The 12,847-nt window shown below is 31.0% G+C and overlaps 1 protein-coding gene across 2 annotated transcripts; it reads left to right on the top strand.

The window, feature by feature from the left end:
• The first annotated feature begins 5,579 nt into the window (after positions 1 to 5,579).
• On the top strand, positions 5,580 to 12,458 carry LOC114190620 (serine/threonine-protein kinase D6PKL1-like). 2 transcript variants are annotated; one of them, XM_028079581.1, is made up of 4 exons: positions 5,580 to 5,805; positions 7,027 to 7,047; positions 7,130 to 9,005; positions 11,257 to 12,458. In XM_028079581.1, the coding sequence occupies exons 3-4, from the start codon at positions 7,267 to 7,269 to the stop codon at positions 12,101 to 12,103; spliced, it is 2,586 nt and encodes an 861-aa protein (XP_027935382.1). In that variant the 5' UTR covers positions 5,580 to 5,805; positions 7,027 to 7,047; positions 7,130 to 7,266; the 3' UTR covers positions 12,104 to 12,458. The 2 variants fall into 2 exon arrangements, with proteins under 2 accessions (XP_027935382.1, XP_027935381.1); XM_028079580.1 differs by having other exon boundaries at positions 7,027 to 7,055.
• The last annotated feature ends 389 nt before the right edge of the window (positions 12,459 to 12,847 follow it).

The following is a 12,847-nucleotide window of genomic DNA, read 5'->3' as shown; positions in this document are numbered from 1 at the left end:
AAATATAAAATTGTAAAATCATATAGTTATAAAACTATAAAATTATAAAATTATAAAAATACAAAATTATCAAATTATGAAATTGTAAATTTTTTAATTTTTAATTTTTATAATTTTATAGTTAAATATTTATTATTTTTATTTTAAAATTTATAATTTTAATTGAAGTTAGAAACATTTTTTGTTAAATACAAATAAATATTTGGAAAAAATCTTAGCATTGCGTTCTCTTATAACAATATACAGTATGACGACGTTTAATTACAATGACTAAATAAAAAGTTTTAAAATATTGAATATTCAATGAAGTATAAAAATTTATTAAAAACTCCATTAAATTTTTTTAAATTTATCAGGATTCAAAACATGTTTTCTAAATTTATCAGGATTTTAAGTAATAATTTACGTAAATGTATTTTGAATAAAGTTAGTGATAAATTTTGAAATTTACTATTTTTGATTGAATATTAAAAGTTACTTATTTCACTCATAAAAGATATTTGGTATGACTAATTCAAATCACTTATAATTGGAGATTAAGAAACACATACAATATAATCAACCTTATTTTGTTTTTTTTTTTAAAAAAACATATACTACACATTAAAACTTAATGTAGAAGTATCTCTTTGTATAATTTTGAGTTTTTTCAGAGATATAAAATACCAGTTTAATTTCTGTTTTTTTTTTATATTTATTAAGACATATTAAATTTATGTTTTATAATTTTTAAGTAAGATAAATTTTATTACATTTAATAATTGTAGAAATCCTCATAATGAAAGTGGAATATTTATTGAAGTGTATTATTTTTATTTTGAATTTGATTGAAAATGTTATAAGATATTGAATAAAATTGATTTAACAAATATAATAATGGAAACCAAAGAGTTTAAGTGAAATAGTTTATCTGAGTAAAATTATAAGATTATAATTATCCATATTTCAACATATATCTTTTATAAATGAAATTAAATTTGATATAAAAGTAACAATTATTTTAATAAATAATTTCATTATATAGTTATAGTTCAATCAATTTTACATTTTTCACGTTAGCAATTATATTTCAATTTAAATAGCATTAGTAAAACACAACTTTCAAGTATTATTTTATTTTAATGCAGATATATTATACTTTTCTTTCATAAAAATAAAAACACACAAATATATATATATATATATATATATATATATATATAGTTTATTAATCAACTTAATATGTAAAATGAGAAACTAGCATGTCATTTTAATTTCTAATTTATAAGAATGGGTATGCATTAGATTTTTCAATATTCAACTAAATTCAATCTAGATATAATACAAAGGATTGAATCAATTATTCAATTCGAATTGATCTAATTAATATAAATCTAGATTAAAATTAAAATTCATTTTAATTAAATTAACTAAAATTGAAATATTTTAATTCAATTTAAATTTGATTAAAACTATATACTGAATCTACTTTGTCAAATGAGATTAAATTTAATGATATTGGTCTAATATACTTGACTATTAGATCCATTAGATATGGGTTTAATGGCGAATGTTTACAAAAATTTTTGGGAGAGCCAGAATAATATACTTAAAATTTATATATTTGATATTATTGTGACTAATTCAATAAAAATGAATACATAATCTAGTATATCTACAACTATCAAAGAAATTACACATATCAAAAAGAATATTTATCGTTTTTTCATATTTTTGAGCTCATATAATTGAATCATAATTAAAATTTTCATTTTTTGATGTAAATAACCATATTATCTACAAAATATTTATCTTCCATTTTATTAACGTGCATTTGATTCAAAAAGTCTTCATAAGCTTTCATTTCATCATTATCGATGAACAACCATATTATCATGTTTTCATCATTACCGACAGTTTATTTATCAATTTTAAAAAATAAATTTATTCTTTTGTTTTTCATCAATATACCTATTTAAAAAATAAGTTTAAAATTAAAAAATAATTTATCATAATCTAATCAAAAGTTGAGAGATATAATTACTAAAAAAATTATGATAATCAAGTTACAACTAAAAATCGAGTATAAAAAATCACATAGTATATTGCTTCTTCTTCTATATTAATAAAAAAAAATATACAAAAAGGTCATGAGATAAAAAATAGTGCTAAATGTTAAACAAATACTTCAGTGTCAAATGAGACAAGAGAAAGTTACATTTTTAATTTATTTAAGAATGAAAGAGAAGATATGAAAAAATTAGGACATAAATGATGAGTTCCTGTCTAACTTTTTTTAGTAACAAAAAAAGCATGAGAGATGAATATAACATATGAGAAACTCAAAAAATAATGGGAGAGAAAATAAAAAATATCTTAATAATTTTGTTTCTTTATATATTTGATTTTATGTTTTATTATTTATTATTATACTTTATAAAATAAATAAAAAATACATAATTTAATTTTTATTAATTTTTAATATAATATTATTTAATATATATATATATATACACACACACAATTTTAAAAAATTCAAAATTTATATAATTTAAAAAAAATTATGAAATGTAAATAATGTAAAAAAAATCAAAATATTTGGGGGAGGGGGGTCGTGGCCCCCGCATGCCCCTTCTAACATCCGCCCTGTATGGGTTGGACCGACTCAACTCAACCCTTCAACTTAGGTTGACTAGGTCCGATCCTTCAGTTAGGCCGACCTGGCTGGACCTTAGTTCTTGGCCTCAACTAGGGATGACTCAGACTGACCCTCAACCGAGAACAACTTGGGTTGCCTTCAACCATGAATGACTCAGACTGATCTTCGGTCGGAGTTGACGTGCTTAACTTTCAACATTGATTGAGTCAGTTGAGGCCAACTCGAACTGGGCTTCGACTTGTGATGGTGCAAGCCTACCTTTGGTTGAGACTAACTCAGATCGACCTTCCCCTAGGACCCATTGCGCTAAGGCTGACTCTGGCCGACCTTCGATCGGGACCGATACAACACCTTTGATCGAGACTAACCTAGGTCGACCTTTAGTTGAGACCAAGTTTAATCTATCCTTAGCTAACTAAATCGAGACTGACCTTCGATTGGGTTGATGTAGGTTGACCTGCGATCGGGATCGACTCGGGTCGACCTTTGGGTGACACTGATTAAGGCTGATCTTTAGCTAGAACCAACTCAATCTGATCTTCGGTTGGAACCAACTCAAGTTGATCTTCAGTCGTGGTCAACTCGGGTTAACTTGGCTGATTCTCAGTCAAGATTGATTCATGTTGACCTTTGGCTTGGTCCTCAACCATCTTGGCTCGACTTAGTCACACTCTAATTTAAATTTTTAAAATTTAAAATTTTTTCCAATATAAATCCAATCCAATCCAATCCAAATCCAATTAAGTGGATTGTGATTTGATTTTTCAAAATCTAAAAACTATCAAATCCAAATCTAATTACTCAGATTGAATTTAAAATTCAAAATTATGAATTTAGATGTAAAATAAATCCATATAGATGAACTTAAAACAAAATGTAAATTTAGATTATTATTGATTGAATCTCAAACTTCAATATTTTGTCCACACTCACTACTTTTTTTAGCACGAGCATAATGAATGGATGGAAGAACTTTGTACTCACTTCTTTCTTTATCTTTCTAGAAATGGATCAAGTATGCACACACACTTGTGTTTCTATCATATGAATAATGTTTTTTCTGATTTTTCAGTTAATGGATGGAATCATAAATATACTATAAAGTTTTGCATAATTTTAATATTCATAGTCATTAACTGAAATAATAAGCATGTATTTTACTTTAAAAAACATATTATGTCAAAATAAAATGGAGAAGACAAAGTATTAATAACATTTGTAATTGTGTAAATCTTTATAATTGCATTATAATTTAAGGGAACTTTAAATTTAACCCTAATTGGTATTTTTGATTTAAAATAATAATTAATTGTTATATATTTTTTAAAAATTTGATTATATAAGTAATTTTCTTTCACAAATTGTTACTCCCCTTAGCGATAAAAATTCCTTAAAAATGATTAATAATTATTTTAAAAATGAATTTCATTAACACTCTTAATTTCTGAAATTAGACTTTCACTTAAATTTATATAAAATTTTACATAAATCTCATTTGTTTTCAAAATATTAGACCACATTTTTTTACATTACATATGTATATATCTTTTTTTTTTAATTTGAAGGACATTACCTATTCATTCTACTTATATATATATATATATATATATATATATATATATATATATATATATATATATATATATATATATATATATATATATATATATGAAAAGAGATCATGATGCAATTTGAAAAATTTATAAGAAAAAAATATTGTCATAGTTTAATTTTGTTTATGAGAAGTTAAAACTGTATGATACTTTTTTCTTAATGAAACTGAATATGCCGTGTATGTATATACTAAAGTTTATTGAAGATTTGGTAAGAAATAGTTGGCAATTAATAGAAAGCTGATTGGTTGGTGAACATTTAAGTTGTCTCCGTTTTTGGATTCATTGTTTTGATCAATGATCATAGCCATTATAGCAATGGAAAGTGCAGCAAACTACCTTCATCATCACCACAATCCTTCAAAGGACTTCACCATTCTATCATTGCTTCTGTCTTGTCTTTTATTTGCTTTTTCTTTTCATCTAACAAAAAATTAGGTTTTGATTTTGATTTAAAAAACGTTTCAGAAAATTAGAAAACACAATTTATTTAAGTTATTTTATCCTTAATTCCTATTTGGAACAAAATTTTTAATGCAAGTTACATGACGAAAACGAATGCATTGTTACAGACATTTAACTATTTTTTGGATTTTACTTATAAATAGTTGCAATTGAAATGTCACGTCGGAGGAAGTTAGGTTAATTGTCTTAATTTTTTATTATTTTCTCTGAACGTGTGTTAGTTGGGATAATATAGTACTTAAAATCACAAACCTCTTCCTTGTACACATCACATCGCATAAAATATCATCACATCAACTTGTTATTCTAACCGAAAAAGAAAAAAAAAGAAAAAAAAAGAAAAAAAAAGGGCATCGGATACTACACAAATTATTTAAACATTTAAAATCATACTGTTATTTAATAATATACGAAGCCAAATCTGAGATCGCAGGGTGAGGGAAACACGACAAATAACATTCAAGTAATTTTGAATCTTATTTATATTCTAATGAAACCTAAAAAATATTTCTATATATTATATTAAAAATATTCTGTTAGTAACTCCTTTTATATTTAACATAATTACATATGCGCCGTGATAAATATAGTTTTATATTTTAAATTACAACTTGATAACTTGATATTTCGGATTAAATCTCATTGTTCTGATTCTATGTCTTGGTAATACATAACTTTTTATACGTGATACAATTTAAATTTTTAATTATTGGAAAAATTCTATAATTAATAAATTTTATTCTAATATTAAAAAATAATTACTAATTCATAATAAAAATTAAAAAATTATGTCTATTATATTTTTTTTGAGTTTCAGAATATTTTGTCTGTGAAAATGGGTCCGGTTTGTACGAAATAATCAGTGCCAGTGCTGAAAGTGGAACAGAAGAAAATAAACATTGTGCATCTTCTTCTTCTCTTTCTTTTTCTTTCTCTCTCCACCTTTCAGTTTCTTCCATCACTTCCATGCTCGCCTAGGGTTTCTCTCTCTGTTCTTAATCTGGATTGATTTTTCTGTGTTGCGGATTCCATTTGCTGAAGCACCTTGATGTCAATGTGCTCGGTGTCTACGCCTTCTCTTGCTTGCAGGTGCGGCTTCTGTGTTTCCGATTGCGCTTCGTGTCTGAACAGTTTGATTTTTGATATCTCGTTCCGTTAGTCTCCGATGAACTGTGTTCTCTGTTTGTTGTGTACACTCTGTTGCTTTGTCTTAGTCTGTTCAATGAGATTTCAACCTTCTATGCTTGTTCAACTTCATTCTGAAGAATAAGAATGAAAATAAGAAGAAGGAGAATAATAAGAAGAGGAAGAAGAAGAAGCTGCCGCTCTTGGATTCTACATTTTGGATGAAACAAACACAGACTACATTTTTAGATTATATATATCTATCTATATATATATATTATGCATTTTGGGAAAATTTGAATCACTTTGGGATGAAAGTTATTGGATTATTTTTATTTATTTTTTATATAACTGAAGGATTTGGTTTAAAATTTTGATAAAATTTGTCTTGTTAAATCACCTTCATCTTTATGTGTGTTTCGAAGTTACTTTTTTGGAAGGTTTATCGATCCTTAAGTTGATTTGCTTTACTGTCCGTGCTTTTAGTTAATTTGACAATGTCGCTGTAAATATGAACAAGGATTGGCTTACGCCTCTGCTTTCATTTTCATTTGATCTGTTGATTACAACTATTGGTAAAGTCTTTGAATTGATAAGAAAAATTGTTAGCTTATCTTCAAAGTATGTAGTTTTTACTTGATGTTGGTTTTCTATACAGCAGAATCAGCGAGGGGTTGTTTTGCTGGGTAGAAACTGGATCCTGTGCTTAAATGCACGGCAATTAGGACGCTTAACTCATTTTTTAAAACCCTGTTATTTAGTCCTTGATTTGTCTCTAGTTAATCGTCTTTTGTTTTAAAAGGACTGAATATTTAAAATTCTTGTATTTTGTGAGATGGATTGGCTTGTACTCATCTTCACATTAATAGCAGGGAGTGCCAAACTGTTAGAATGTTGTAAAGGAAAATAAATTAGATTTTTTGCGGCTTCTTTTTGTTCCATGTGCAATATGATTTGTGTTCCCCGCAGTTGACACTTGTCCTACAAGTAATGGGGTTATGAAATTGCTGATCTTGTAGCTTCTCTTACCATTTTGAATTTCTTTTTTATGTCCATCTTTTTTTCCATTTGATTTCGTTCTTTCATTTTTTTGAGGTCAATTTGTGTCCTTTCTTTTTGCTCAATTTACTATTTTATATTTCCGCTTCGTGTACTGATGCATTCAAATGTTGGCATTTGCATCAGGGTTTCTATCTCACGTAGCTGGTAAAGAGGTGGATATATTGTTTGGACTTACAAATTTGATTTTATCGCACCAATGGTTTTGATTCTGAAAGTTGAACTGCAGGTTCACTGTTTTTGAGTTGTGAGTTTATGGTGTTTGATGCGCTACATGAGAAATAAAGTAGAATAGACTTTTTCACTGAGAGACAATCTGTTTCTGTTACCTCTACCACACCGAAGTTAGTGGTACAATCTGTCTCAATGGGTTCATTCTCTGGCACTTGTGAAATTGTAGAAGCAAGGGACGACCTAAATACAGACAAAGCTGCCGGGATATATCAGTCCAATTCTGGATATAGCTTGGATGAGAAAAATCGGAAGCATCCTGTGCTGAAACTGGGATATAAGGATAATCTAGATGATGATATAAATAAGCTGTTTGAATCAATTACTCTTAAATCTTCATCAAGGGATTCTGGCCTTTTACAGGATGGTACAAGCCCTAGGATGAAAAGTTCATTGAAAAAACCAATTACAGTGGGTGCTCCTCGGTCCCCACGAGTTGGATATTCTGAGCCTTTGACTTTGAAGCAGGCATTAAGAGACCTATGTATATCTAAGGCATCAGAAATGGCTGCCATGAAAAGATTATCAAAGTCAACTGCTTCTCCAAGAATATCTGAGGTTGGGAAGATACAGACATTGTACAATTCAGTTGTAGTTGAAGGTAGACAATCTGGGCCTTCTAATGTTGAGAGTAAAGGGAGTACAAGTGAAATATCTCTAGTGCCAGAAGACAGCAGCTCACATGCCTTGGATAAAGCTTCCCAGTCTCATCCAACTGTTAAAAGCACATCACTAAGCAAAAATGTCCAATCTTCCAAAATTGCTGTTGCAACTACTGAAAATGGTACCGGGGCTTCATTGATAGGTGACTTGGCTAGTTCATCAAATAAAGTTGGGGTTCTATCGCAGTCTTTGGAACCTTCTCAAATAGAGAAACAAACATCTGCATCTTCTCCATCTAGTTGTAACACTAATGGAAGTAAGTTAGACTTTTCTGAAAATGCTTCTTCCTCTAATAAATTAGGAAATAAAACATCTGTATCAAAGAATGGGCAAAAAGATAGGTTACAAACAGTCTGTTCCTCATCTACTTCAGTAAATGGCAGCAGAGTGTGCAAACTGTCACGACATGCCCCTCGTACGGTCAAATCAATTATCAAGAACAAAAATTTGGGTAAGAAAAAACTAAAGCAGGATTCCTTTTCTGCTTTATTTGATCCCACATCCAATGAGGTAAATAACACGTCAGTTACTAGTTCAACTCAACTTGTTTGTGAGAGATGCTGGTGTGCTATAGAAAACAACAAAGGTATTGTATCATTGGACTCTACTAGTTCTGGAGATGGAATAAACTCTGTTAATGTGCAAGGCTCAGCACCAGCCGGCTGTAATAGCGTCAGAGAAGTTACAAAAGTGAAAAAGAATACCGTATTGAAAGAGCAACTTGAATTTTCACAAAGTTCAAAGAGTAGTCAAGGTGACTACAGTAGTAGTACAAGTACAAGTGATGAGAGTAATCTCAGTGGGGCTAGTTGTGGCAATAGGCCTCACATGTCAAAGGATGTTAGATGGGAGGCCATACGACATGCTCAAATGCAGCATGGAGTCTTGGGCTTGAGACACTTCAATCTTTTGAGGAAGTTAGGTTGTGGAGACATTGGAACTGTTTATCTTGCTGAGCTAATTGGCAAAAGTTGTTTGTTTGCTATCAAGGTGATGGACAATGAATTTTTGGAAAGAAGGAAGAAGATGCCTAGGGCTCAAACTGAAAGAGAAATATTAAGGATGCTGGATCATCCTTTTCTTCCGACACTGTATGGGCAGTTTACCTCAGATAATTTATCATGTCTGGTCATGGAGTATTGTCCAGGTGGTGATCTTCATGTTCTACGGCAGAAACAGCTTGGTAGAAGTTTTTCAGAGCCAGCAGCTAGGTACTTGCTAAGAGAACCTGTCTTGTAATATATTCTCATTTTCTTTTCTGTCTGGTGAGAATTATATTATGAGCTACCTCCCTGGTACTGCATTTTTAGATATTCAACAATTGGTAGAGTATTTTCTGGTACAGTTTAGTTTGTTTAATTCTCCTTGTTTCTGAAGTCTCCTTGAGCTCATTCTTCATAAATTATCAGTTGTCTTGCATTTATGGCCTACCTAGTGTAGGCAACAATGATTTAAACTTTGATATGAATTTTAAAATGATGCATTAACAATTTAAGTATGAATGCAGCTTATATCGCTGGAAAAAAGAAATCTGTTCCTCACCTTTTTCATCCTGAAGTTATGAAATAGTGCGTAGTTGTGCTTCAGGATACCTGGTTAAGTAGAAAAGTGACAGAACATCAATTGAAAAGCTAATATGATAAGGAACACAAAAATTACACATGATACTGCAATATACTTGCTGTCACAGAAACTAAGTCTTCCACTAGAAGTGCAAATAACAGCACGTGTCTAATTACACACCTCACAATCAGATATATATACTCCTAATGCATAACTTCCATGAAATATTTTCTATAAATAATTGCCATTGTGCAGTTTCTAATTCAGTACTGCTAATATTGGATAAGTTATTTTCTATTTCTCATACTCCTAATAATAACTACGTCAATTTCATTGATAGATCCTTTTCTAACTCACTTGGATCTCTGCCACCGTCAGATTTAGGTTATGAAATCCTGCTAGTGACTTTGGTTACTGATTGATGGGGCTTTTTAAGGAATATATCATGTTACTACTGCTGTCCCAGTGTCTCCTTGATCTGCTTTCATGCAACTCACTTGGGTGATGCATGTTTCTTTTGTACATACCTTAGCATTGTACTCTTTGACCTCTATAATCCTACTAAACAATCAGTATCCCAATGCTGTTGTACCCTGAATATTTTAATTTTTTCAGCGTTCACTGCTAACTAGTGAAGTTTCTGTTCTCGAAGTCCACTTTGTTTAACGTTGGAAAGTGGGTTTTCAATTATTGAATAAATTTGGTAGTAATATCTTCCTCCTGCAATTGTAAATAGGGATCTGCTTTCTTGTTCCAGTTTTTGCTTTCAGCTTGTAAATGTTTGAATATGTGGAATTGGGCAATGCCCATAATGCATACCTTGTCATTTGAAACAGTGAAGTTCCTTATTTTAACCCCAGTGACTGGCAATACAATTAAAAAGAGATGGCATTATTCAGAAATATTTTATGTGTGACAAGAACTGCATGAATTAGGCTCAATAAATAAATTTCCATGTAATTAAGAGAAGGAAAAATGACGATTGATACACACAAACAAACATGTGAAATTAGAAGTGCTTGCATATTTTTAAACCATCCTTATAAAGTCTTATGAAATCTAGTTCGTGTGAACTTTCAATATTATTCTTGTTGTCATTGTAATAATAATTGTTATTTTAAAGTTTCTAGTTTGTACAAAGAATTATTTGTTTTTCTTCTCACCATTTTGTCTAATTTAAATATGGAGATTCCACGTCAACTAAAGATCTGACCAAATTATAATATATTGGTAGGGTGCAAATCTTAGTTATAAGTCAGTTTTTTGAGATTGAACTAGACATAAAGTCTCACTTCTTAATATAGTATGAGAGTCATTCAAAGTCTATTTTAGTCAAGTTTATTAGGATTGTTTTGTGTCACTCACTTTCAGGCTCCTATTGAACCACCCACAAATATTTAATCCCATATATGAGATGCTCATTCCTCGACATGAGGCGATGTGTAGGAATTCCACGTCGATTAGAGATATGATCAAATCATAATATATAAGTGGGATGTAAATCTTATTTTACAAGTTGGTTTTGTGAAATTGAGTGAAGCATAAATTCATTTCTTGATAATCTTTATATTTAATTTTCCTGCATATCTAAAGGTTTCTTGAGTGTTGTTTTTGTATCTTTCATGAACAGGATTAAGCTAATAAAGAATTGAATCTAGCAATATAGTTTTAACAAGTAAAATCTATCTAGACAATTTGATTGAGATTGGGTTGGACTGGTATGCTGTTAGTCTTCTTGATTGATAATTGTTGTCGTAGATGCATGCACTGTCTATTCAAGAGCAAAGTGCTTTGATAGCTACCATAATTGAAAGTGATTTCTCTTCGTCAATTTTGTTGGTTTAATTCAACCTTGTTGGCAACATGATTTTGTATTCACAAGAAATTTTGTACTTGCAGGTTTTATGTAGCTGAAGTCCTTCTTGCTTTAGAGTACTTGCACATGCTGGGAGTGGTTTACCGTGATTTGAAGCCAGAAAACATTCTTGTTCGAGAAGATGGTCACATTATGCTGACAGATTTTGATCTGTCACTTAAGTGCGATGTTAGCCCAACGCTTCTGAAGTCATCTGATGTGGATCCTGCTAAGAATTCTGGTCCTTGTGCACAATCTAATTGCATTGAGCCATTTTGTATTGAACCATCCTGTCAAGTTCCATGCTTCAGCCCCAGACTCCTACCTCCTGCCGCAAAAACAAGGAAATTAAAAACAGATCTTGCTGCCCATCTCAGATCATTGCCACAGCTCGTGGCAGAACCCACTGACGCAAGATCAAATTCATTTGTTGGTACACATGAATACTTGGCGCCTGAGATAATCAAAGGAGAGGGACACGGAGCTGCAGTCGACTGGTGGACATTTGGTGTTTTTCTATATGAGCTCTTATATGGAAGAACACCCTTTAAAGGTTGTAATAATGAAGAAACATTAGCCAACGTGGTGTTGCAAGGTCTCAGATTCCCTGATACCCCATTTGTTAGTTTCCAAGCGAGGGATCTCATTAGGGGGTTGTTGGTTAAAGAGCCTGAAAACCGTTTGGGTACAGAGAAAGGGGCTGCTGAGATAAAACAACACCCCTTCTTTGAAGGCCTTAATTGGGCCTTAATTCGTTGCGCTATCCCACCAGAACTTCCAGACTTATGTGAATTTGGAGTTTCAGAGATGACTCCACAGTCCCAGTGCAAGGGTGTTCAGTATGTAGAGTGTAATGCAGCAGGAGAGCAAGTGGAATTTGAGTTGTTTTAAAGAGACTCTTCTTTGGCAAGAGTGGCATTCTTGTTTGGATTCCCTTGTTTTGGCTCTATGCTTCATGTTTCGAGCTGCCACAATTATGTAAGCCTTTGTTGTATAGTAGTTTTGATTATAACAAGGTAAAACGTGTCTTTTGAGAGGTATAGGAAGTTCACCTTATACAGCAACTTGATTCTCGCACTCTGAAAGTATAAATTCCTCAAAAACATGTCATACTCTTCCAGTTACCATGCTGGAGGGGGAGCAGATTAAAGAATTTTGTTACCTGTAGGCGTATGTACAAGCAAGATCCTTCTGTAGCAACAATAAATAAGAGTAAATCCTAGAAGCAATTTTATAGACTTTTTAATGTATTGCGCGGACTCTAAAAGGGTGAGTGCAGAATGTGTTAAACATGCACTTGAAAGATAATTTTGGTACTAAATTTGTCATGAAATTACCTTGTAATCAAATAAGTTGGAGGATGAAGTTAACAAAACTATGAAATTGTATATTTTAGAAGTTTGAGGAATCTCGTGCACAAACTTTTCACTAGATACTGTCATAATATAATATACAGCCTTCAAGTCAGAGGCTGTTCCTTGTAAAGGCTGTGCATGTCTGACAGATTGATCACCCATTCTACCATGAATCGCACCGGGAGGGATTTTTCATGATTGAGTGCTATTTTGGGTATTTGCCGTTTGTTTTCATGAAAAATATAAGATGTGTAATTCAGAACTAATTAAAGCACAAATT

The sequence above is a fragment of the Vigna unguiculata genome, chromosome 7 (genome assembly GCF_004118075.2).
Source record: "Vigna unguiculata cultivar IT97K-499-35 chromosome 7, ASM411807v1, whole genome shotgun sequence".
NCBI lineage: Eukaryota > Viridiplantae > Streptophyta > Magnoliopsida > Fabales > Fabaceae > Vigna > Vigna unguiculata.
Note: the sequence above shows the minus strand (reverse complement) of the source record. Positions and strands in the feature narration are given on the sequence as shown.